The 27,261-nt window shown below is 52.7% G+C and overlaps 1 protein-coding gene across 5 annotated transcripts in view; it reads right to left on the bottom strand.

The window, feature by feature from the left end:
* Nucleotides 1-1,472: 1,472 nt before the first annotated feature.
* Nucleotides 1,473-27,261, bottom strand: part of MTHFS (methenyltetrahydrofolate synthetase) — a 122,821-nt gene continuing 97,032 nt past the window's right edge. For 2 of the 5 annotated variants that reach the window (XR_006963347.1, XM_047086515.1), the window contains exons 4-5: nucleotides 20,845-20,989; nucleotides 1,473-2,313 (exon numbers count right to left, since the gene is read on the bottom strand). Coding sequence is in view for 3 of the 5 variants with exons in the window: in XM_047086515.1 (XP_046942471.1) it covers nucleotides 20,849-20,989 (141 nt within the window). In the remaining 2 variants the exon portion in view is untranslated. Of the gene's footprint in view, nucleotides 2,314-5,390; nucleotides 6,625-20,844; nucleotides 20,990-27,261 lie in introns of those variants that run through there. The other 3 variants (XR_006963348.1, XM_047086513.1, XM_047086514.1) reach the window with 2 other exon arrangements.

The following is a 27,261-nucleotide window of genomic DNA, read 5'->3' as shown; positions in this document are numbered from 1 at the left end:
CTGGTGTGGCAGCCAGCGTGGTGGGGAGGCCGGTGGGGGGCACACAAAGGCGGAGGAGAAAAGAACCTGGTAGGTGGGGCGGGCGGGCGGGCGGGGATGTGGGCCCGGAATTCTGGAAGCCCCCGGTTCCTAGGTCCCGCGGCCGGCCTCCCGTGGCTTCCCCGCGGGAGTCAGGCTTTCACCAGAACTGATCTAAATCTCAACAGAGACTGAGTCCTGAAAAACTAGCAGAAGGATATAAGGGTCTTTGTGTGAGTAGCTAAGGAGGTGACCGCGGCAGCTCCTGGCAAGATAGAAAACGGCCGCGGAGAAATTAAAAGGCAGGAGCGTTCCAGACGCAGGCAGAACCCTCACGACGGCAGTCAACAGCGCAGGCAGGCGAAGGCATTCGGAGAGCGAGGTTCCATCCTGGGATGCGATTTGTCCCATAAAATAAACTAGTTTTCCATTACTGTGCATATGAGAAGATTGTGGAAATGGCCAGAACTGGAAAGATGGAGAAAACTGTAAAACCGCTTAACGTCTTAGAGTTTTTCTTGCCTCCCGGGCTGCTTGTACGACGGGTACTGCCTCACTGTGGCGACAGTCCTCTCTGTACGGTCGACTGTGTGCACACGTGAGACCTTCACGCCTGCTTTTTCACGTGTAAACCGTGAAACTACGAGGCAAGCATCCCACCCCGTCCCTTACCCTCTCCCTTGTGCTAAGATTGCTGCTGGACTAAAATACGCTTTTAAATCCAATACAAAGACCAAAGCAAATATAACTGACTATTCATCCAACTTCTAGAGGGGAGGGACTATTTCTTTCCTAAACTGAGACTCGGTAGAATAAATCAAATGTAAGCTACAAACGATTAATACCCTCCCTCCTTTGAGAACTCAACCAGATCAAGAGGAAAATCACGCAGCCCTTCGTGAAAAAAATGGCAACGAGTATCAACAGTCAAAAGAGAAATACGGCCACTGAACAAATGGAAAATGGTGGGACTCCAGGAATAATCAAAGAAATGTAAATTAAACATAACGTAACCCTATTTTTTTTTTAGCCCATGAGATTAACAAGCTTTAAAGACTGTGCTCAGTAAGCCACCGGGAGAGGCTGGTTAGGCTGTGGTAAGAACCAGTCACAAAAAGGCAGTGGCTGAAAACACGGCTGATAAACTCTCTATGTAAACGGCCAGATGGGAAATACGTGAGGCTTTGTGACCCACAGGGTCTCTGTTACAACTATTCAACTCTGTCATTGCAGCAAAACAGCAGCCACAGATAACCCATGAACGAGCGGGCAAGCTGTGACCCAGGCAGACCTCACTTATTTTTTTTTTTTTTTCAACGTTTATTTATTTTCGGGACAGAGAGAGACAGAGCATGAACGGGGGAGGGGCAGAGAGAGAGGGAGACACAGAATCGGAAACAGGCTCCAGGCTCTGAGCCATCAGCCCAGAGCCTGACGCGGGGCTCGAACTCCCGGACCGCGAGATCGTGACCTGGCTGAAGTCGCACGCTCAACCGACTGCGCCACCCAGGCGCCCCAAGGCAAACCTCATTTAAAGAACGGGTAGCGAGCCAGGTTTGGACTGCAGGCCGTGGCTTACCAACCTCAGGCTCAAAACGGACTTATTTCTCCCTCCTGCTCCATGACTTTGCAGGTGGGCAGGGACACTCTGGTCCCTCCAGCCACTCGGGGGTCTGAGCCTATGGGGGGGCTCCAAATTCACTTCTGCTTCCGTAATTACTTCAGCGGGGGATTCTAGAAAGTCACACACAGGCTATTCAACGCCCCAACCCAGGAACGACGTACTCACTCCCGCTCACGGGCCAGAACTAGCTGTCGGGTCCAGGGGGCCAGGAAGGTCAGGTCTGCGCCCCACCGGAGCTGGTCACCCGTCAGCTGCACTAACCATCGCCTCCCCTGGTGCTTGTGAGGACGCGGGGAGAAGCAGCCCAGACCCGCCGGGGGTGGTGGTGGGGGGGGGTTGCTGATGCAGGAAATGAAAAGACAGGACGGACGGTCACACTGGAGCCACAGGGAGACGACAAGTACCTTTCGCAGCGACTGGGCACTGGCGCTCTGTGTCAGCCAGGCCGTGGCCGCACGTGACAAAGCCTCGTGCCGCGGACGTCAGAGGGAGACAGCAGCAGGCGCCCAGGTCTTCGGGGAGTGCATCTTCCAGTTCTCGCGTCCGTTCCCACAGTTGGGGGTCTCCCGTCACACGTGGAATGAATTTTCCGAAGCTCCCCTCTGCCGTCCGCGAGGCATACAGGTTGCTGCGGTCTCTGTCGAATAGGACATTGGCGTCGAGTTCTCCCTCTGCAATGAAATGTAGATTTTCTCCCATTTAGAGTCGGGCCCCTCGTTTCCAAATGCTGAATAGGATGGCACTTTAAAAAGAATTCCAGATGGTTAAATTAGGAGACTGACAGTTAAGGGCGGGGGGGAGAGCAGCCCAAGATTACTCACAGATCCCGAAGCCTTTTAATTTGGCTATGAATGAAAAATGCGTTTCTATTTAAGTGGAACTTAAGTGCAACTTGTCATACTTGGTTCTGAAACCACTGTTGGGCATTTTATGGGCCCCGGCTGTGTCTACAAAGGTTCTTCTGACAAATTCAAGTTCTCCACCCCAAGATAAAGGTATCACAAGCTTCCTGGGAGTGAAGAGGAAACACGGCGGAGGGTAAGACTGGGCCCTGGACGGAGCCGGAGACAGATACTGATGGGGGGGCCCATTCAGGGGATGGAGTTCCCGGGAGTTCAAGGCCTGTGACTCAGACGCAGAAATAAAAAAAGATGAAGCACAGGTTCAGAGGAAACTTAGTATTTATTTAATGTTTTTCCTTATATAACAAGAAGGCTGGAGGTAGATGGTTTGGTGACGCTGACCCAGCAGATTTAAGATCCGAGGGCTAAAAGTCTCAGATGTTCTTGGCCATTCCTCATGAACCCAAAATAACTGCCGCAACCCCAGCCATCACATCTGCATTCCAGGCCCCCCCCCCAAAAAAAAACAAAGCACAGCAGCTGAATCTGTTCCTCGGTGGACAGGAGAGATCTTCAGAGAACAAAATGAAGGGTGGCCAATATGATTGATTGATGAACGACTCCACTGTCCGAGGAGGAAATTGCCTCTTCCTGTATGGCAGGACTAGCGATCACAGCCCGTTGTTTCCCGTCTTTTCCTAGGGTGAGGTTTTATTGCGTTTACGCCCTACGGCAGGTACCATGTGCTCCCTGGAAGCAGTGACACAGACAGAGGCCGGGGCAGTGAAGGGCACGTCTGGAGGTCGTGAGACCCAGTTCTGGTGAGCAGGTCAAGGGCGTCATCAGGAACAGAGCTTTGTCAGCCGGTCTGCTGTGCTGCTCTCGCAGGCGGGCCCCTCACCCCAGGTACAGGGGATTAACATACGGCCTTGGGAGAGACGTTCTCTCGCCCCCGCGGGGTTCCCAGGTGGGAAGATGGGGGGCCGAGGCCAGAAAGGAGGTGGCGGGGGGACAGGGGCTGGCCGTTTAATGGGGACCGAGCTTCAGGCTCGCAGGATGAAGCGGTCAGGAGACGAGGCTCGACAGTGAGGGCATGTTCCCATTAAGTGAGATGTGAACGTACCTGATTCTTTTCACAGAACTGAGTGGGGTCCTGTCGTGGACAGCTGGGAGGGTCCTGAGTCCAGAAGGAACGAGGGGGAAGGGGAGGAGGAGGCCTGCTGTAGAGACGGCAGGCGGGAAGATGACGGGGCACCGAGGCCCCCGCTGTGGCTGCCTGGGCGGGCCCTCCCAGAGGCCGGCCCTGTGACACGAGGGATCGCGGAGCAGAGAGGGTCTCCGGCCGTGGGGGGCGGTGGGGGGGCCTTCCCGAGGCCAAATAATATAAATACTGCCGAGTGTCCATCCGCTTCTGTTATCCGCTTTCCCCCAGCTGACCCCGTGAACCCACACGAGAGGCCCCTGGCCGCCGTGGGTCCCGGAGGTGAAGCGTGGGGACCGGGCACCGACCGCGACTCGACCTTGCGAGGCTGTCACGGACACGGGCTCCGTGGGCACGGACCCCACGGGGTAACGGCGGAGGCAGCCCCGGGGCCACCTCCTCATCCCCCGGACCGGTGCCCCTCGTGTCCTGAGACGCAACAGGGGTTCTGCCTTGCTCCCTGTGGTTGTGGCAAACTCGCCTGTCCCCTCCTGCTGGTACTGGGGAGCCCTGCCCTGCGGCTTGACCCCCACGGCCACCACGAGGCCGACCTGCCACCGGGCAGACCCGCCCGAGCCCCTCTGCAAGTGGTGGCCTGCCGAATACTCACAAGGACCCAGTAAGGGCTGGCCTGGTGTGACAGTGGCACCCGGACAGGCTAAGTGTGGGATCGAGCCCCGAGGCGGGGGGGGGGGGGGGGGGCGTCGCAGCCGGGGCGGGTGCCTGTGTCCTTCCGCGCCAGGCGGCCGGAGCCCCACCTGCAGAACCCCGCCAGGGGGACCACAGCGGAAGGCCCCGCTCTCTGCCCCTGTCACTGTCTGACACTACCTGTGCAGACACGCTCGTCACCCTTCTGCTCCCTGACGACTACCCTTTGCCTCGATGTCCTCATTCCTGCTGTCACCCTCTGAGTCCCCCACTCGTGGTCCACGGACCGGCAGCTCCAGACGTCACCTGGAGCTGGTGACAAACACAGGAAGTGGGGCCCGGACGCACGGAGTCGGGATCTGTGCGTTAGCAGGACCCCCGGTGCCGCTGCGTCGTCCCTGCGAACCGGCTTCCCCACCGCCTGTGTCTACGGCCTCCTGTCCCCCCCACCGAGTGAGACGGAGAGGTTAAGCCGGCTCAGACCAAACAGAGCGGTGCGGGGATGCGAGCGGATGCTGCCGTCCACAGTCCTGGGCCGGAAGCCTCACCGGGGAAGATCGGAGGTAGGTCACTCTACCAAGCGGATGAACCCGCCAAGGTCACCAGCTACACGACACGGCCGGGAACCACACGGGGTGTGCTTAGTGCCATGAGCCGTGCAGTGCAGACCAGAGCGACAGGGGACAACACCACCCACCCGTTAGACTGGCTACAATTCAGAAACTGACCACAGCAAGTGTTGGTGAGGGTGTAGAGGAAACGAACTCCCCTAACCTGCAGGGGCGGGGGTGGCGGGAGGGGGTGCAAACTGACACAAGCACCGTGAGGGACCTCCACTCCCAGCTGCGCACCCAGGGTGAACACAGACCTGTGTCTCCGCAAACATCTGCATCCACGGGCGCCTGGGGGGGCTCGGTCAGTTAAGCGACGGAGGCTTGACTTCCGCTCAGGTCGTGATCTCACGGTTCGTGAGTTCGAGCCCCACGTCGCGCTCTGTGCTGACGGCTGGGAGCCCGCTTGGGGTTCTCTCTCTTCCTCTCTCTCTGCCCCTCCCTGGCTCGAGCATGCTGTCTCTCTCTCTCTCTCTCTCTCTCCCTCTCTATCAAAATAAATAAAGTCAAACAATAACCTGCACCCACATGTTCTTACCGTCTTCGCCTGTAACAGTCCAAAGCTAGAAACAGCCCAATGTCCACAGCAGGTGAGTAAACAAATCTGGCCTATGGGAACGGGGGAGGGTGCCTGGCAAGGACACAGAGTGGGCTAGAGATTCACACGGGGACGGGTGATTCCTGCAGACGGTGGTCTGTGTGAACGAGGCCCCCCGAAGAGGGGCACGCTACGACCTCCTTCAGAAAATACTCTCGGCCGTGCGAACCACGAGTGACGGAAGGCAGGGCAGGGGAGGGAGGCCCTGGGGAGCCGGTGGCACGAGACACGCGGGCCCCAAATGCATCGAGTTGTGCACTCGCAGTCCACGCAGGCCGGGACGCTCGGTCACTCCCACCCCCACAGCGAACAAAAGCCGCCCAGCGCAAACACGCGGCACCCCAGTGCGTAACTCACGCGTTCCCTTTTCCCTCCCCCCGCGGCGGCTGACCGCAGGTGGCCGTGAAGCCCCCGCCGGCCTCCATTCCTGGATGACGCGCGGGGAAGATGTGGAGCCTCCGGGCGGGACGAGCACCCCGCGCGAGCCCTGCGGCCGCAAGCAGCTGAGATCTAGGGCCCACTTATCTCCGCAGCGAACCCGGACCCCCCGACCGGTGACGTCGCCCAAACCCAGCATGCTGTCCGAGGTGTCACGGAGACAGGCCGCTGACCGTCCACAGTGCGCTCCGTGACACAGGGTGGAGCCCTGCGGTGTGAAGGTCCGTCCACGGCGTCCACGGAGCAGACACGGGGCCGCCCTGTGCTCAAGTGACGAGTGACAGATAATCACAAGGCTCCCTCACGACGGACGCTGCAAAGACCCCGTCGAACCCATCACGACGTCCGTGGTGACGAGGAGAGCGGGAACGTTAGCGGGAGGTGGGGGTTCCCCGCGTGCCGCAGCCACTCCTGCCTGACACCGTCACAGCCACGGGGTCCTCTCCGTTCTCAGAGTGGTCACAGACCCTCTGAGGTCACACGCACACCCTTCGATGGCACCATCCTGCCTTCCAGATGCTTCAGACCAGACTTTCTCCGCTAACACGGGGGTTCCCGGGAACAAGCATCAAGGTGGATGGTTCGAGAGAAGCGGGGCCGAGGCAGTGCTTCCGACGGACGGACGTCCCCGACAGGAGACCAGCCTGGGAAGAAGGGAAGCTTGGTTTGAAAGGGCATTTCAGGAAGGAACCGGATGCTGTCATCACTCAACAAGGGAGGCCAGAACGCGGGTCCAGGCCAGGGCCTAGCTCAGGAGGAGTCAGAGGGACCACTGGGCCACCGCACCGTCCCCGAGCCCTCGGAGGCAGGAGCCTCAACGTCCCCTCCAGAGCAGGCAGCAGTCACCGGACACGGTGATGGGACGAGAAGGTGCCGTTGGCACACAGCATCCCACCCGCAGCCCATCAGCAGACCCCCAGCTCCTCCCACAATCGGCCCTTGGGGCAGGCTGCGTATAGGACGTTTCTGTGCTCGAGTGTTGGTCTGTAAACTTTAAAACATGGTCATTCTTGGGGCGCCTGGGTGGCTTCATCGCGTTAAGTGACCGACTCCTGATTTGGGCTCAGGCCACGGTCTCGTGAGTTCGTGAGTTCGAGCCCTGCATTGGGCTCTGCGCTGACAACAGGGTCTCCTTGGGATTCTACCAATAAATAAATAAACTAACTGTAAATGTTTTTTATTCTCAAGGTAGTAAAAGGAGGTAAAAACCCTCCCTGTTTTTATTTTTGTTTCCCTTCCCTTATGTTCATCTTTTTTGTCTCTCAAAGTCCTCATATGAGTGAAGTCGTATGATTTTTGTCTTTCCCTAATTTCGCTTAGCACAATACCCTCCAGTTCCATCCACGTAGTTGCAAATGGAAAGATTTCATTCTTTTTGATTGCCGAGTAATACTCCATTGTATATATATACCATATCTTCTTTATCCATTAATCCATTGATGGACATTTGGGCTCTTTCCATACTTTGGCTATTGTCGATAGTGCTGCTATAAACGCGGGGGTGCGTGTGTCCCTTCAAAACAGCACACCTGTATCCCTTGGATAAATGCCTAGTAGTGCAATTGCTGGGTCATAGGGTACTTATATTTTTAGTTTTTTGAGGAACCTCCATACTGTTTTCCAGAGTGGCTGCACCAGCTTGCATTCCCACCAACAATGCAAAAGAGATCCTCTTTCTCTACGTCCTTGCCAACATCTTTGGTTGACTGAGTTGTTAATGTTCGCCATTCTGACAGGGTTGTGAGGCGGTATCTCGTTGTGGTTTTGACTTGTATTTCCCTGATGATGAGTAAAGTTGAGCATTTTTTCATGGGTCGGTTGGCCATCTGGATGTCTTCCTTGGAGAAGTGTCTATTCATGTCTTTCGCCCATTTCTTCACTGGATTATTTGGTTTTTTTAGATGTTGAGTTTGATAAGTTCTTTATCGGTGTTGGATACTAACCCTTTATCTGATATGTCGTTTGCAAATATCTTTTCTCGTTCCATCGAAAAAAATAAAATAAAACATGATCATTCTTGCAAGCAAGCTTCATCTGTCCTTCACTGTGACAATGACGGCAAGGACGGCCCAGACATCCTCATGGCTGGGCGGCCGCAGACAGCTCACACATACACCTCGGCCCCACCCGTAGGACTGGAGCGTGCCTTGGCCTGCTTGGGGCCACGGCGGTTCTGGGCAGCAGTGATGTGCTGTGAGGAGGGCCGCAGCCCTGAGACAGGGGAGCCCTGCTGTGGGGGCTGTGGAAACAGGAGCCCTTAGGTAGGTCTCGTTCATACGGAGGAGGCCGCGGGTCCCACTGTGTTCAAGGTGACGAGCTGTTGGTGTCAGTTCCCCAGGGCTGTGCTGCCCTCGGTCCCTCCCGGGACATCCTACAGGTGAGTCGGCTCACACCTGCTGGAATTCACATCTTCCCCCAGGTCTCCCCAGGGCTCGGCCTCTGGGAGCCTCCGGCGGCTGGGCCACAGAGGGAAGTCACAACACGCTCCCCTGCAGGCTCCCTGCACTTCTGCCCCTGACCCGGACACAGCACGTGGACCACAGCTGCTGCTGGCCGCTCACGGCCCGAGGACCGCGGCCCCGAGTCTCCATCTGAGCTCAGGGTGAAGGAGGTGAGGACACAGCACCCGCGTCCTCCCGGGAGGGAGGACAAGGCCGGGCCATGGGGCCATGGTGACCCCACGCTGCCCGGGGCTTACCTCCGCACCCTGGGTCTGCGTTGCCCTATTTTAAGACAAAGCTCTAATGAGGCTTCACTCTGCCTTGGTCTCCAGACCGCACAATTCCCAGGCTCTCAGATAAGAGAGTCGGGAAAATGTTTGGACAATGAAAGCAGCGAGATCATTAAGGGGAACAAATTCTGCAGAAGAAGGCGGCCTTCCCTGGAGACGCACAATTCCTGCTGCGTCCCGACAGCCTGCCTTCCTTCGCCTAACGGCGGCAACGCCTTACCCAAAAACAAAGCAGGAGCAGGGGAAACTTGACCTCAAATCGATTCCAGATCTGGGTAGGGGAGGGGAGAGCAAGGGCAGAAAGCCCAAAGCCACTGGGGGCGCCTGGGTGGCTCAGCTAGGTAAGCGTCCCACTCTTGATTTCGGCTCAGGTCATGATCTCGGGGTTCGTGGGTTCGAGCACCGGGCTGGGCTGACAGTGTGCTGACAGTGTGGAGCCTGCTTGGGATTCTCTCTCCTCTTTCCGCCCCTCCCCTGCTCGCCGTCTCCCTCTCAAAATAAATACACTTAAAAAGAAAGAAACCCGACAGCCCTTAAAAAGCACAATAGAGGGGCGCCTGGGTGGCTCAGTGGGTTAAGCGTCCGACTTCGGCTCAGGTCATGATCTCACGGTCCGTGAGTTCGAGCCCCGCATCGGGCTCTGTGCTGACAGTTCAGAGCCTGGAGCCTGCTTCAGATTCTGTGCGTCCGTCTCTCTCTCTACCCTCCTCCGCTCATGCTCTCTCTCTCTGTCTCAAAAATAAACATTAAAAAAAAAGCACAATAGACAGAGAATACAGTCACAGTGTGCCAATACCATAAGGACAGTCCTGCGACTGGATTCTGTGTGCACACAGACAACAGCTCGGACAAAACGTCAACAACCAAGAACAGCTGATTCGTTATATGGTTGGAGCATGGCTTAACTTTTTTTCAGTCTGGTTTCCATCAACGTTGCTCGCACCACAAATAATTTCTAAAATGCCACTAAGGTGCCTTGGTGACAAGGGGACGCCAATTATGAATTCCTGCACCTCCGGAACGAGGCTGAGCCAGGGGCACCGAGCCCCAGCCTGCGGAACGGAGCCTTGCACTCGATTTGTTTATTTTGCCTGGAAAAAAAGGAAGGTTTGATTTAAAGAGACAAGACATTTTTTTTTTAATTTTTTTTTTCAACGTTTTTATTTATTTTTGGGACAGAGAGAGACAGAGCATGAACGGGGGAGGGGCAGAGAGAGAGGGAGGCACAGAATCGGAAACAGGCTCCAGGCTCTGAGCCGTCAGCCCAGAGCCTGACGCGGGGCTCGAACTCACGGACCGCGAGATCGTGACCTGGCTGAAGTCGGACGCTTAACCGACTGCGCCACCCAGGCGCCCCGAGACAAGACATTTTTAAGTGAGCATCACATACCTATGTTTTATTCCAAGGGCACAGCCCGTTTATACAGGATTTGCTCACGTGGCCTCTGAGCTGCATGTACTCACTGCTGGGCGGCTTTCAGACGCTGACCGACGGCCTCGATGTCCCTAGTGTCACCATCATCACTGCCCTGGGCTGACCTGTGCCCCTGCAGGGCCCTCCCACACACCCCACTCTGCTACCCAGACAGCCACACAACAGTGACTGTCACCGGTGCCCCAGCAAAGTGGGCTTGACCGCTGCTCCCCAGGCCCAGTGTCCTGTGTCCCGAGGGGGGGGCCGGGAGTCCTCACCACTCCCCCGTGTGTAGACCAGTCCCAGTCAGTCCTGGCGCTCTGTGCTCTTACCGACGAATGCGTGGGGACCCCGGGGCGACGCCCCGTACACAGGGTCCTCCCCCACCCTCCGGTTGACCCACCCCGGGGGCCCATGACTCTGAGAAAGAAGGCACAGGGGTTTCTCTCTCTGGAGGTTGCTGCACATGTGACGTCTGGAGCTCCGAGCTGGAGGGAGGAGAGCGGAGCCCGCAGGGTTTCGGGAAGAATACGTGTGCCCCTGGATTAGGAGCACGGAAGTCCTCGTCACGCGGCCTTGTTGCCCACGCCAGCTCGAATTCCGTCTGCGTTGGGCCCTGCTTGGGGTCTAGATCTCATCTCTGGCCTCCCTCTGGGCGGGGCAGAGGGACCCAGGTGACAGTGAAAGCAGGTGGGCAAGACACGGCCCTAGAGACGCTCCGACCCTGTTGTCCCCAGCCGTCCGCACGACCGTCCTGCCCACTCTCACGCACGCTCCCAGCACCTCAAGTTCCAACGGCAAGAGACGTGAGACAGGCTGTCTCACAACACTGATGAGGAAGCGAGATTCTCGGAGGAAAAGGAACTTGCCAAGTAGTATTCGGACGGGCAGAAGCCCATCAGCTCGTATCCAGCCAGAAATCCAAATTCTTGGCAAACTTCTCCCCCGGAGTCACCTCCCCACCACTGCCCCAAGCAGAATCGGTCATCCTTGTTCATCGCCACCCTTACACGCTGCGCCCACCTTTACTGCAAACAGTCCCTATGACGTGGCACGGACACTGGTCCCCAGTAGAATGCACCCTTTTCTGCTGACGTGTAACTGCCACATGACGCCATGTTAGTTTCAGGCGTACAACCTAACCATCCGGTATTTTGTATATACTGTGGAACGATCACCACAGTGTTTGGTCAACACCCATCACCATACGTAGCCACGGAACTTGTTCCCTGCGATGAGAACTTTTTTAAGATCCACTCTCTCAGCAACTTTCAAACACGCAATATAGTATTGTTAACTATGGTCACCATGCTGTATGCTACGTCCCGGGACTTAGTTATCTCATAACTACAAGCTTGTACCTTCTGACCACCTTCACCCATTTCGCCCGTGCCTGCCCCCTGCCTCTGGCCACCACCGGTCTGTTCTCCGTATCTGTGAGCTTGTATCTACGGTTTGTTTGTTTGTTTGCTTGTTTTAAATTCCACATTTAGGGTCGGCTTTAGCTCAAGCGGTTACTTCGCATGTGGTTCCTAAATTCCACATCGATTCCACTCATATTTGGGTTTGGTTTTTTTTTTTTTTTTTTTAATTTTTTTTTCAACGTTTATTTATTTTTGGGACAGAGAGAGACAGAGCATGAACGGGGGAGGGGCAGAAAGAGAGGGAGACACAGAATCGGAAACAGGCTCCAGGCTCTGAGCCATCAGCCCAGAGACTGATGTGGGGCTCGAACTCCCGGACCGGGAGATCGTGACCTGGCTGAAGTCGGACGCTTAACCGACTGCGCCACCCAGGCGCCCCGGTTTTTTTGTTTTTGTGTGGCGTTGTTTTTAGATTCCACCCATGAGTGAGATCATATGGCATCTGTCTCACATCGTCTTCATCCATTCAGCTGTCAGTGGGTGTTCAGTTTCTTTCCATGTCTTGTGTATCGTAAATAATGCTTCTGTGAACATTGGGGGGGGGGCGGATATCTTTTTGAGTTACTATTTTTGCCTTCTTCAGATAAGTACACAACAGGGCAATTGCTGGGTCGTAGGGTAGTCCTATTTCACTTTCTGAGGAGCCTCCACACTGTCTTCCAGAGCGGCTGCACCAGTGTGCATGCCCAGCAACAGTGCAAGAGGGTTCCCTTCTCTCCACATTCTTGCCAACACTTGTTTCTTGTGTTTTTGATTCTAGCCGTTCTGACAAATGGGAGGTGATAACTCTTTGTACTTCTGACGTGTATTTCTCTGACGATGAGTGGTGTTGGGCGTCTTCTCACGTGCCGGTTGGCATCTGGATGTCTGCTTTGGAGAAGTGTCTGTTCCAGGCCTCCGTCCATTTTTTTAGTTGGAGTGTCTGGGGTTTCGTTTTGCTATCGAGTTGTATGAGCTCTTTATGTATTTTGTAGACTGAGCCCTTATCAGATACGTGATTTGCAAATATCTTCTCTCATTCCATAAACTGCCTTTTCATTTTGTTGATGCAGAAGTTGCTTGGTTTGAGGTGGTCCCACTCAGTCATCTTTACTTTTGTTGTCAAATCAAGTCAAATCCTCACCAAGAACAATGTCAAGGAACTCTGCCACTGATGTTCTCTCCTGAGAGTTTTCCGGCTTCAGGTCTCACATTCAAGTCTTTGATCCATTTTTACTTTATTTTTGTGTAGGGTGCATGTATGGTGTTTTCTTTCCTTGTGGCATCCTTGTCTGGTTTGGGGATAAAGACAAGGCTGGCCTGGGAAATTACTTTGGAAGAGTTTTCCCCCCTCTTCTATTTTTTGGAAGAGTCTGAGAAGAGTTGGTATTAACTCTTCTGGAGGTAGAGGGGAAAGTCCAAGAGGTCTGGAGCACGAGAAGGATTTGTGGCATCGCTGCAGCCTTTATACACAAAGGGGCCACAAGTCGGGGGACAGGGGAAGCTTCTAGAAGCTGAGAACTCCAGCGAACAGTCAGCAGGCAAGCAGGACCTCAGTCATACAACCACTCAGGACTGAATTCTGCCAGCAACCCCAAGAGCCTGGGAGTGGACTTGCGTCCAGAACCTCCAGGTCAGAGCGCAGGCCGCAGGCACCGAGATTTCCGCCAGACGAGCGGCTGACCTTGCCTGGGCTTCAAACTATGAGCCCGTCAGATGACGAACGGGGAGGAAGCGTTGCTTCAAGCTGCTAAGTTCGTGCTGATTTGTTACCCAGCCAGGGAAGGCGAATGCAGGGGGCTCGTGGCTGGATTTTGTGGCTGGAGGCGGACAGGGAGGGGGTTTGCTCAGCAAATGATCAGAGCAAACCGATTTCAATTCTGATGTCAACCTACTCGGAAACAACTGGATTCCAGGCAGTTAGCAGAAGGGACTTGGGGACATTTGATCCTGGGGGGACAGGAATCCAACCTCAGCTGGCGTGGCTATCGGGTATATGTGCTGTCGTGAGGCCAAGTTCAGGGTAAAGTAAATGTGTTGTTGAGCAGGGACACCCGCGAGGAGCCACCAACATGGCAGGGACAGATAGCTCCTGTTCCTTCTGGATCTTAACCTTCCGGCCGCAGGAGGAGGGAAAGGACCAGACCACACGGTCAGCGAGGAGAACGAGGAACTCGACCCCCGCCCCACCCCACCCCGCAGACCGTGCAGTCTAGTAACCTCTGAACAGCTGCGATACCCATGCTGTTCTAATTCACACGTCAAGGCACCGCAGACTGGCACAGCCAGCGGCTCGGGCCATGGGCACCGACGTCCGTCCGGGGCCACAGCCCGCCCCAGGCACCTCCGGTCCTGCAGCCCCCCGTCTGCGGTCAGAGCTGACCAGCGAAGGAGGCCACCTTTCCGTCTCCTCTCGCTCACTTCTCGGGGAAGGTGAGAACACAGCACAACCCTGGCATGAAGTGAGAAGGTTGAGGACGGAGACTTCCGTCCGTTGGGGACACCGGAGAGACCTCAGACACGCAGGGAGAAAGTCCGCGGAGAAGCAGAGAGGAACCAAGCGGCTCGTGGCCACGGGGACCCCCCTGCCTGTGCCGCTATGTCTAGTGTTCCACTCACATGGCGGGCCCACCCGGGCAACCGGAAGGCTCTCCTGGGCTCTTCTCAGGGCCCGGACAACGGCCTTCTGACTCGGCGAGGTGGCTGGTGTCTGGGTTCTTCCGGAAAGCCTGTTAGTGTGACGAGCAGACTCAAAAGCAGCTCTGGCGAAGAGCCGTCCAAATTCCATCTCCCGCCAAAGACTCGTTTCCGGGGTGCGCTCGACTGCAGACCCGTCCATGGGCTCCGGCAGCCTGCGCCCTCTTCCTGGCTTCTCTGGGCTCTGCCCAATGACTCCTGAGGGCGGCGGCCCCGGGGCGAGCCCAGCGCGCACTCGAGGAGAGGAAGTCAGCAGGGAACGCTCACCTTGTGACGCACAGATCGCGAGCCCCTCGCTGGAAGTGCACACTTTGAGGGATGAGAATCTCACCCCTGGCCACGTACTGGTCCCTAATCAGCTCACAGGTAATTAGCGCAATTACAGGGGCCGCACCCCGTAAAGGCCGTGTGCCTGGGTTTTCTTTCCCTTGGAGACGTGCACCCAAGTGGCGAACAGCCCTTTCGGTGAAGCCCACGCGTCCCCATCCGTTAACACCGCAGCGGCTCCGGTTGTAGAAATGTCGTGGCCACACGCGTTCCTGTCTGCAGCCTTCTCCGTGCTCACTGCCGGCAGGGCCTTGGCTCCACTCCTGGCTCCGTGATGAGGAAGGACAGTCTGACTCAGAGACACGGAGACACTCCTCCGTGGTGTCAGCCGAGGGCCGGGGGGGCGGGGCTGATTCGCAGTCTGTGATAAAGTTCTCAAAGCTGTGAGCATACTTCTTTGTTCCGACTCAGGACTCTCACCGCGGGGACGTTTTTAGACAAAGGAAATCATCCCAAATAGTGGAATAGCGTCACGCACGGTCTCAGCCTGGGCCACGCGGAAAGCCGAGCTGAAATTATAAACATTTATGTGCTAACACTTGGTGATCGAGGAAGACGGTGTGGGGAAACGGAGGAATGAGGCAGAGAGGAAAGGGCCCCCATGGCCTGTGGGGGTCTTTGCCGAGCTGGCCACTGCCCAGTATGAAGGAAGACTGACTGCTGGACCTCACGAGACCGCCTCCCACAAAGCCGTCCGGCGACCGAGAGTCTGGACCTCCGCCTGCAGGGAGGAAGTGTGCAGGAGGTGGCCGGGGGCTGCGGCCCCCGCTGGCTGGGGGGGGTCTGCCCCGGGAGGCATCCACTCCTCCCACTTCCCGGCTGCACGTGTGTGCCCAGAGGGTCCCTGGACGTCACGCCTCGGCTTCACCAGGGGACCCCAGGAGGTGCCTACGTAAGCCTGGAAGGAGTCCATCCAGGGGCAGCTGCCACAGAGCCAGGGGAGGCTAGACTCTGAGCCCGGAGGCCGTGGGGACGGGACGGGACCCCCAGAGGCCCTGAACAGGCTGGCCTTCACACAGAGGCGTCCATCTGGGTGCGGGTCCCCACCAGACGCACAGGCTCTGTGGTCACATCACCTTCCGTGCGCGCGACCTCGCTCTACGGTTCGCCAGGGCACACTCACTCCGTGCCCTGCACTCGCATGTGTGTTAGGTGACGGAAGGGTTCCGAGGTTTGGACGCGACCCTCTTTGCAGCGAGGGAATAATGACAAACTGGAATAATGGACAAATGACAAATAATGGACAAACTGAAGACAACAGAGGTAGGCAGAGGGGCGGTTTAGTCCCTGGGCGGCCAGTTCATGGGTCTCTGCGTGTCCTGGAGGAGTTACACCGAGGTTGAAGAAAGAACACAACACGAGACAAAGCTGGCGGGACGATGCTGAGCCCTCACGACTCACCACCTGCAAACGCTCGGGGCGTTCGTTCGCACGCGGCAGCGATTCGGGGGGAAAAGGTCTGCCGACACCGCTCGGTCACTCCAGGCAACGCTGGCCTCTTCTCCTCCGTCGGCGGACCTCCAGATGCGTTCGGAGTACAGCGAGCCCAGCCCCGATCGCCACTTGTTTCAACCTTCTCCAAGTCCCCGACCGCCCTGGCGCCTGGAGAAGGCCGCGTGACCCGCTCTCAGACCAGATGACCTAATGGGAATTCTGCCGTGTGCAGTCCAGGCAAGCGGTGCCTTCCTGATGGAAACGGGAGGGACCCGGCAGGCACCGCCCCTCTCCCTTTCTCTCCACCTGGGATGTAGATGCGAAGTCTGGGACCACCGCAGCCACCCTCTGAGCATGAGGTGACCAGCACGAGGGAAGGGTCAAGAAATTCAGTCCTGTCTCTTTGAGCCACTGAAGCCACATCAAAAACTACGTTCAGTCTGTAAACATTCACTTGTTTAAAACTCTGTGGTCAGGTTCTCTGTTGCTTGTGACCAAACACACACCAACTCATCTAGGACGTGGTGCTAATCAGCTTACATTCCTATGTCAGCGGCTTTTTACGCTAGAGGTCGAGGCCCGTTTGTATTTCCTACTTACAAGTAAGTTAACTGAGCCTAAGTGACTTCTCCAAACCAGAGTTCATACCCAGTCTCGATCCTGGAGCCCTTTTCAGCACTTCAAGAGCAAAGCGTGTGCAGAGTACGAGGAGACTGTCACGCAGAGAAAGGGGCTCCCAGCCATGAGGCTGGGGAGACGGGTCGAGTCCGGGGGGTGGACGGTGTTGTTGTGCCATGCTCGGGGTTCCGCTTTCTTGTGTCGGTGGGAGAGAGCAGCCGTGTGGGGAGACCGACGCTTTGGCGGAATTCGCTGCCACACGCCCAAGGCCCCATGAGTGGTGCAGCTCAGTAGGTGTTGAATGAAGGAAGGAGCCAATGAGCAAACAGAGCTAGAGGCAAAATGACCATTTCGGAGATTTTCCTGCAATATCTATTCCACGAGAAAGACAGGAGGGTATGAACTATGGGGATGCCTCTAGGACTGGGGAGGAGGGAGCTAATTCAAGAGCGATTTGGAAAACACAGGGCCGCAATCGTCACATGGCCACCAGCCGGTCCTCTCAAAAGGATGCTTTTCCCGGGCCATTCAGCTGAGCACGGTCCCCGGCCTACAGAAAACATGCTCCCGCTTGTCGCCTCGTGTTCACTGCCCTTCATTACCTTCTAGCTCAACGTCTTGTCCAGAGCAAGTATCCATCCAGCGCCACGGAAGGGAAGTGCAGGTTAATTAATGGGCTAATATGCACAGCATCTAGTCTCTTACAAGTGCCCCCGTCTACACTACTTACCCGTTTGGATCTCCCCTCGTCTGCTCATTATTGTTCCCCAACAACCACGTGAACCACGTCTCGCAGACGAAGAAGCCAAGGTTCACAGAGACCAGTCATTACGCTGACCCTTTGGTCAGACCCGCCCCACCTGCTGTCCCTGCTGCTCAAGACCCATCAAGCGCTGCAACTCGGCCGGCCTGTTCCCGGCCCCAAGGTCATGGTCAGCTCACTGCGCTCAGGACCCCTGGATGGAGCACGCCCAGTACCCACCGGGTTCTGTCCAGACCTCAGATAACTCAACGATCAAACCCCACACCCAGACGAGTCTCCCAGCAAGAAAACTGAAGTCATCACTCTTCACCCAGAACTGGGTTTATAGGTTTTCGTCCCACACAGACGGATCATAACACTCTGGTCAAATATGAAACTTCTGGAAGCTCTTCAACGGACAAAGATGATTCTAAATCTCTCACAAATCTTCTCATGATTATTGTCGCAAATAGCTCCCTCCGGCTGGAATGCAGGTCAGTATCTGGAGTTTCTAACTCCAATTCATCCTTCAAAAGTCTGCACTAAGCCTATCTCCTCCAGGAAGCCCTCTGGAGTACAACGGGCTTGCTGCCCATCAAAGACTCACGCCTTCTTTCTGTAGGTTTCGGATCGTGTTTGGAGAAAGTCGGCCTGGCCAGCCACTGCATTTATGACCCTCTAGGGCCTAGATGGGGCCACGGGACTGGTCCTAACTAGTGAAATACAAGGGAAAGAAATGAGTGCCACCCCACATCTCCCTATTCCCCCATCGGCTGCGGAGATGCGAGAAGGCACAATGTGTTGAAGATGCAGGACCTTTATTGGTCTCCAAACGTGGAGCAGAACTTGTCCATCTCCTCACTGCCTCATGCCAACTCCTTTCCCCACAGCCAAGGGCACCTGCAATTGGCTATTAAATGAGTAAGAAGTCTTTTGTAACGTCAAGTCCTTGAAAGCTTGGATTTCGTCGTCGTCACTGCCGCGGTTACAGCCCACGGTATCGTAACGAATATACCCTTCAAACGCCCTCTTCTAGAAGCTGCACCACGAGGAGATCCAGGCCTGCTCTTGTCACGTTGTAAGTGACACAGTTATTCACGTGTCCATCTTTCCTCCCAGCTTACACCTGGGGTCTCCCCTGACTCTATCTCCAGCTACTGGCCCAGAGTGGTTAGTCACGAGTGTTTGCGGAATTAACCCCCCCTTATTCGATTTCAGTTTTTATCCCCACTTATTCAACATACATTCGTACAGAATTATTTTGCCCTCTGAGCAGGGAGACGCGGTAATGCAATTCTTAGCATCCTGCTTTTACCAAAAGAAAAACCAAAACCAAACACGTTGGAGGCTCTGAGAGGCTAAAACTGTCAGCGTGGCCTGTGGGGTGCGGGCCGGGTGTCTGGTAGTCGGTAACGACGGTCTCCAGCTTATCTCCACGTGGGTGTGCGCGGTCGAGGTGCCCTAGTTAATGACCCACCTTCTGAGGGAGCGATGCTTTCTGCTTTCCGCTCTTGGAGACATTCTTAGGAGATTTCACTGCCTGCCGGGCATGGACGCGCACCTGACCTGACTGGACAGTGAAGAGTGCAGGGTGGAGATGCGCACCTGACCTGACCCGAGGACGAAGGCGCCGGGCACAGAGACGTGGAGCCAAGACCCACAGAGACGGACAGCTGGCGCTCTGGAGCGCCACACTTCAAGTCTGTCCTATCAGTGGGCTCCTTATCATGTAAGATAAAAATTCGCTGGTCCCTCCGCTACAATTACACCCTTACTCCCTCGATTTCCCTCACTCTAGTGGCTCTCTTACTGTTACTCTCTGGACCACAACTAATCAATACGTTGGTATCTTTTGTCACCTCCAGGCTACAGGCCATCAATTTCCATCTGGTCCTCAACCAAGGATATCAACCATCATATGCCTACAGCTCTTTCCATCTGGTCCTCAACCAAGGATATCAACCATCAGATGCCTACAACTCTTTCCCTTTCGGTCCTCAACCAAGGATATCAACCATCAGATGCCTATGGCTCTTTCCCTTTCGGTCCTCAACCAAGGATATCAACCATCAGATGCCTACAACTCTTTCCCTTTCGGTCCTCAACCAAGGATATCAACCATCAGATGCCTACGGCTCTTTCCCTTTCGGTCCTCAACCAAGGATATCAACCATGAGATGCGTACGGCTCTTTCCGTTTCGGTCCTCAACCAAGGATATCAACCATGAGATGCGTACGGCTCTTTCCGTTTCGGTCCTCAACCAAGGATATCAACCATCAGATGCCTACAGCTCTTTCCATCTGGTCCTCAACCAAGGATATCAACCATCAGATGCCTACGGCTCTTTCCCTTTTGGTCCTCAACCAAGGATATCAACCATGAGATGCCTATGTCTCTTTCCGTTTCGGTCCTCAACCAAGGATATCAACCATCAGATGCCTACAGCTCTTTCCATCTGGTCCTCAACCAAGGATATCAACCATCAGATGCCTATGGCTCTTTCCCTTTCGGTCCTCAACCAAGGATATCAACCATCAGATGCCTACGGCTCTTTCCCTTTCGGTCCTCAACCAAGGATATCAACCATCAGATGCCTACAGCTCTTTCCATCTGGTCCTCAACCAAGGATATCAACCATCAGATGCCTACGGCTCTTTCCGTTTCGGTCCTCAACCAAGGATATCAACCATGAGATGCGTACGGCTCTTTCCCTTTCGGTCCTCAACCAAGGATATCAACCATCAGATGCCTACAGCTCTTTCCATCTGGTCCTCAACCAAGGATATCAACCATCAGATGCCTACGGCTCTTTCCCTTTCGGTCCTCAACCAAGGATATCAACCATCAGATGCCTACAGCTCTTTCCCTTTCGGAAGCCCCTGAATGGACACGGCCAGCCGCCATCGCCTTATCTCCTCGATAGTTGGCAAGTGATGGGTGCCCCAAATCCCCACAACACCCCCTGACAGCATGAAGAAGCCAGGGTGGTCATCGCCCTGATTCCCGATGATTTGGGGTCCAATCACTTGGCGGGGGCGGGGGGATGTTAGGCAGTTAGGCGTGAGCGGGGAGGGGTAAAGCAGGTGCCGGCCACCCCCGAGGGTTAACAGCCACACCTTCAGAGCCACCTCTACGGGCAGCAGAACAGCAAAGGCTTAGCCACAGAGCGGGCTCAAGAGCCACAGGGGACTTGTGAGAGCTGAGAATGCGCACAAAGGCGCACCTTGCCCTCAAGGTCACAGCAAAGGGTCGTTAGAAACTCACAAATATGCAACACATAAATAAATACAATTATAACAGAAGGCTTCACAGGTAGGCACATGCTTAGAAGCCAAAATGTTATATAACCACCAGCTGTCAATCTAACATGCCCCTCAAAGCCAAGTTTACACGTGCAGAAAGCAGCCTAAAAGGATGCGGCAGGACCTTCACAGGGCCATCGCCTCTCTTGCTTCAGCAGTGACCCGCTTTCCCTCTTGAAAGTGCCCTGTACTTACCTACTCAGTCAACTCTCCCTCCCCATTCTGGGCTCCGGTCTCGAATTCTTCGGTGCATCTGGGACAGAACTGAGTGGACGTCATGTTTCCTTGCATCCGAACACATCCCAAACAACGCACTGCCAGTGTCCGTCAGCAAGCGAGTCTGGTTGAATATAACAGAAAACTAAAGTAAGAGAAGCATAAACAAGGGGTGAGTTCATTTCTCTTCTGTAACAGCAAGTCTAGAGCTAGGTGATCTCTGACACTGGTTTGGTGGCTCAAGGACATCAGGACCAGGGGCTCTGAGATGATCTTCATTTTTCCCTCACATTTGCAAGATGAATGCTTCAGCTCCAGCCATCACATCCGAGTTCTGAGAATTAGGAAGGGCCAGAAGGAGGAAGGCATGGTATCTATATCAGGAAAGTAAAACCCTCTCAATAAGCCTCAGCAAGTTTTTCTTTGACAAGTATTGGCTTCAAGAATGGTACAAAATAATAATCTTTGATCTAGGCACAATGCCATTCTCAACAACACTGGGGTTCCGTTAGTAAGAGAAAGAGAAAGGATGGCTACAGCGTAGAAACACAGCAGTTTCCACCCTGTCACCCTGTAATGTTCAGACTAGATTTCTGCTGAAACAACGGCAATCCGAATCCTTAACTGGGACACCCAGAACACACACAAAGTTAGTAAGTGGGGGGCAAAAGGTACCACACACCATAAACAGTCTAACAAAGAAGAAATTCTTTTTTTTTTTTAAGTTTTTTTTTTAAAACACTTTTTTTAAAAATATTTATTCATTTTTGAGAGACAGAGACAGAGGGCAAGTGCGGGAGGGGCAGAGAGAGAGGGAGACACAGGATCTGAAACAGGCTCCAGGCTCCGAGATGTCAGCACAGAGCCCGACGCGGGGCTTGAACTCACGGACCGGGAGATCGTGACCTGAGCCGAAGTCGGACGCTTAACCGACTGAGCCCACCAGGCGCCCCGAAGAAATTCTGACCAAGGAGACGGGAACGAGGGATCGGGACCATAAATATCAGAGTTTACGCAGTGACCCGACCATGGACCACAAGGAGATTCTGACCAGGGGACGGTGCAGAAAGGAGGCTCCAAAAGGGCCATTTAAATAACGTTACTGTCCTGGTCAAGAGCTTTGCTGGCCTGGTTCCAGATGGAAACTGGAGCTCAAACACGCACCGTCCCATTCTCCTGACTTCCGAATACGCTACTACATAAAGACACGAGAAAGACAGGAAATCTATCAGTGGATGGCAGGTGCCACCAAATACTAGGTTTACGTGAGTTACGCAGAACGCACCTGGTTTAGGGGAAATTTCCAATTGTCCCCTAATTGGCAGGTGGATCCGAAGAGAAGGTTCACCTGGGAGCAGGTGCGAAGTGTCCCCAGCGGAGTGCAAACACCTCACCGGCAACAGCAGGTTTAAAGACAAGCGGGGTTGGGAGAGACGTGCACTTGCTCCCACAGATTGCTCACGGGCGTGCCCCTGCGCTGGGCACACGGCCGGCGTCTGTATGTCTCGTCTCCAGCCTTTCCGCGGAACTAACCGGGTATTAGGGAGAGCCGAGCTGTGGCTGCAGCGGGCTCTGATGCCCGAATCAAGGGAGGGTCGTCTGCCGCTCGATGAGCCGCCCCAACCAACACAGAGAAGAAACCACTTTGCCCAAGTGTTCCCTGCAGCATGACTGTGCTCGCCTCTCCACCACCAACTAGAAGTCCATGGACTGACGAACGGATAAAGAAGATGTGGTTTATATACACAACGGAATACTACTTGGCAACGAGGAAGAATGAAATCCTGCCATTTACAGCAATGTGGATGGAACTGGAGGGTATTCTGCTGAGTGAGATAAGTCAGGCAGAGAAAGACACATACCATATGTTTTCACTCGTATGTGGAACTTGAGAAACTTAAAAGAAGACCACGGGGGAGGGGAAGGGGAAAAAATAGTTACAGAGAGGGAAGGAGGGAGGCAAACCATGAGAGACTCTTAAATAAAGAGAACAAACTGAGGGCTGATGGCGGCGGGGAGAGGGGAAGATGGGTGATGGGCATGGAGGAGGGCACCTGCCGGGATGAGCACTGGGTGTTGTATGTTAGTGATGAATCAGGGGGACCTACCCCCAAAGCCAAGAGCACACTGTATACACTGTATGTTAGCTAACTTGACGATAAGTCACATTAAAAAAATAGAACTCGGGGCGCCTGGGTGGCTCAGTCGGTTAAGCGTCCGACTTCAGCTCAGGTCATGATCTCACGGTTCGTGAGCGCGAGCCCCGCGTCGGGCTCTGTGCCGACAGCTCAGAGCCTGGAGTCTGTTTCAGATTCTGTGTCTCCCTCTCTCTCTCTGACCCTCACCCATTCATGCTCTGTCTCTCTCTGTCTCAAAAAGTAAATAAACGTTAAAAAAAAATTAAAAAAAAAATAGAACTCTAGAGTGAAAAACACCACCTCTCAACTTGTAGCAGCAAGGCCGGAGTGGATAGTCAGAAGGGAGAGGTCCGCACACTCCTAAGAAGGAGAGAGGTCTCAGAGCTCGGAATACATTTCGGAGCCTGCGCTCGGTGGGTGAGGTGGGGGTGGGGGTGGGTGAGCTAGGGCATCACCAGCTAACACCCACCACGCACGCGGCCGTGGTGCCCAGCTGGTGCTGAGACCCTACCAGGGGCAGGGAAAAGCCATCGTTCAGCCCACCGGGGTGGATCGTACTGAAAATCTGCCTGTGGCTGTAACTCCCTTCCCCCCACCCCTCCCCAGTAAATAGACATCTAATCTAACAAGACAAACTACTATAAAAAAATTAGTTTTTGTCCTCTTTTTCTGAAGGTAAACGATTTGAAAAGGATCCACATAGTTTTTAACAGCTTAAAACTCAATAATGGCAAGCCAGTTACCTCTCTCTGCCCACCTGAGAAAGCAAAGAGTCTCTGAACATTTGGAAAGATCAAGGCATCAAGACAAAAGGAATATATTAATATTTATCACTTTGAATGTCCACGGCCTAAGTGCACCAAGTAAAAAAAGATTGTCAGAGTGGATCAAAAAACAAGACCCAGCTCTGTGTTCCCTACAAGAAACCCCCTTCATGGAGAGAGACACGTATCAATTTAAGGTAAATGGATGGGGGAAACATACTACGTTAACACTAACGAAAAGAAAACAAGGGTAGCTATATCAATAAAGCAGAGCAGACTCCAAAGTCAGGAGAGTTACCAGCGATCTCGAAAGGCAGTACTTAAGGCTAAAGGAGCCAATTCTCCAAGAAGATATAACAACCCTTAAACTGCGTGTGCCTAACAACAAATCATCCGGTTTTTGCTGAGGCGGAACTGAGAGAGTATCAAGGGGAAACAGCTGAATCCACTGTGACGGCTGGAGACTCCACCAACCCTCCGCCAGAAACGGACAAAGCCAGGAGGTAGGAAGACAGTAGGACATAGTGGACCTTCACCACCACCAACTGAATGGACGTATTTGACCTCTGTAGACACCTTCATGCAACAACAGCAGAATGCACGTTTGTTTTCTCAGGTTCACAGGGAACATTCCCCAAACACATTCTGGACCGGAAAGCACACGTGAAATTCCACATATGAGTGAAATCATATGGTATTTGTCTTTCTCTAACTGACTTATCTCACTTAGCATAACACACTCTGGGTCCATCTGTATTGTAACGAGTGTCACAGCGTGATGTATAAACTTGTCGAATCGCTGTGTTGTGCACCTCAAACTAATGTAACACGGTGTGCCATCTACGCTCAAATAAAAAAAAAAATTAAATGCACCTTAACAAACCTGAAAGAATATAAATCACGCAATCCTGCTCTCAGACCACGATGAAATTGAGCTAGAAATCAATGTTTTGGAAAATCCCAAGATACATGCAGAATAAACAACATGCTTCTAAGTAACACACGGGTCAAAGAAGAAATCTCAAGGGAAATTTTAAAATATTTTTGAACTAAATAAAAATTAAACACGGTTTATCACAAATCGTGGGATGCAGTGAAAGCAGTGATTAAAGAGAAATTTATAACATCAAATGCATATACTGGAAAGGAAGAAAGATCTAAATTCAATTATCTATCAACAACACGAGAGACAACAGATGTTGGCAAGGATGCAGAGAAAGGGGAACCCATTCTGTTGGTGGGAATGCAGACTGGTTATAGTCTCTCTGGAAAACAGTTCGGAGGAGCCTCAAAAAAGTTAAAAATAAAATCAATTATCTAACTTTCCACCTTAGGAAACTAGAAAAAGGAGAGCAAATCCAGAGAAAACAGAAGAAAAGAAGCAAGAATTAGAGCAGAAGCCAGTGAAATTAAAAACAAGAAATCAACGGACAAATAAATGAACCCAAAGGTGGTGCTTTGAAAAGATCAATGACGTCAGTAAGACTATAGCCAGGCTATCTAAGAAAACAAGAGAGAGCCTGCAGGGTACTAATATCAGAAATGAAAGAAGGCAGATCACTATCGATCCCACAGAAATGAAAGACATACCACATGACGACATACTACAAATGGCTCTGTGCCCATAAATGTGACAACCTAGATGAGATAGACCAGTTCCTTGAAGGACACAAACTGATAAAACTCACATAAGAAGAAACAGATGACCTGAAGAGGCCTAGATCTATTAACGGAATGGAATCAATAAAATCATCTTCCAAAATAGAAGACACCAGGTCCAGATGGGTTCCCCGGTGAAGTCTACCAGACATTTAAGGAAGAAATTATGCTAATTCTCTACAATCTCTCTCAGAGTGTAGAAGCAGAGGAAATACTTCCTAACTCATTCTATGAAGCCAGCATTCCCCTAATACCAAAGCCAGAAAAAAGACATTACAAGAAAACTATAGACCAATATCTCTCATGAACATAGATGCAAAAACCCTCAACAAAATATTAGCAAATTGAATTTAAAAAATTATAAAAAGAAATATATGCCACAACCAAGTGGGATGTATCCCAGTTGGGATACGTGAGGCTGGTTCAACACTTGAATATCGATTGATACGACCCATATGTTAATCAGACTAAAAAAGGAAAATCACATGATCATATCAATAGATGCAGGAAAAGCATCTGACAAAATCCAATAGTCATTCATGATTAAAAAAAAAAAAACACCTCTCAATAAGCTAGGAATAGAGAGGAACTTACTCAACTTGATAAAAGCTATCTCCAAAAACCCTACAGCGAACATCACATTTAATGAGGAGAAACTCTGAGCTTTCCCACTAAGACCAGGGACAAGGCAGGGATGTCCTCCCTCACCACTCCTCTTCAGTATCACACTGAGAGTCCTTGATAATTCAACAAGACGAGAAATGGGAATACACTTTGGGAAGAAAGACATAAAACTGTCTTTGTTTGCAGATGACACGATCATCTATGTAAAAAATCCAAAAGAATAAAAGAAAAAATCTTCTGGAACTAGCAGTCAAATACAGCATGGTGGCAGGATATGGATTTAATATGCAAAAGTCAACTGCTTTCTAAATATCAATCATGAAGAAGTAGAAGTGTACATTAAAAACACAACACCATTTACATCAATACCCCTCCCCCAAATACTTAGGCATAAATCTAACAAGATGCATAAAAGATTTATATGAGGAAAACTACAAAACTCTGATGAATGAAATAAAAAAAACTAAATAAATGGAAAGATAGTCCATGTTCATGGGCAGGAAGACTCAGTTTGTCCAGATGTCAGTTCTTCCAAAATTGATCTGTAGATGCAGTGAAATCCGAACCAAAATCCCAGCAAGTTATTTTGTGGCTATCAACAAACTGATTCTCAAGAAAGTTTATATGTAGAGACAAAAGACCCAGAATAGCCAACAAAATACTGAATGAGTAGAACAAAGTTGAAGGACTCGATGCTGCCCGACACTGAGACTTACCACAAACCAGTACTAACAAAAATAGTGTGGTATTGGCAAAAGAATAGACAAATAGATCAACAGAACAGAACAAAGAGCACAGAAGAAAACCCTATCGATACAGTCACCTGATCTTTGACAAAGGAGCCAAGACAGTCTCTCCAACAAATGGTGCCGGAACAGCTGGCCGTCCACATGCAGATTAACGAATTTAGATGTGGACCTTACGCCCTTCGCAAAAATCCACTCAAAATGGGCCAGAGACCAAAATGTAAAATGCAAAACTAGAAAACTCCCGGAAGATCACGGAAGAGAAAACCCCGATGACCTTGGGTGTGGTGATGCCGTTTTAGATACAACACCAAAGACACAACTCGTGAAAGAAATAACGTTTCACTGGACTTCATTAAAATTAAAACTGTCTGCTCTGTGAAACACATGGTCAAGAAATTAGAAGACAAGCCACAGACCGGGAGAAAACGTTTGCACAAGACACATCTGACAAAGGACTGTTAT

The sequence above is a fragment of the Lynx rufus genome, unplaced genomic scaffold, assembly GCF_022079265.1.
Source record: "Lynx rufus isolate CCGP_SWC_20201006 ecotype Redwood Valley unplaced genomic scaffold, mLynRuf1.p SCAF_21, whole genome shotgun sequence".
In the NCBI taxonomy this organism is placed as follows: Eukaryota; Metazoa; Chordata; class Mammalia; order Carnivora; family Felidae; genus Lynx; species Lynx rufus.
The sequence above is the reverse complement of the archived record's forward strand: the minus strand, read 5'-3'. Positions and strand labels throughout refer to the sequence as shown.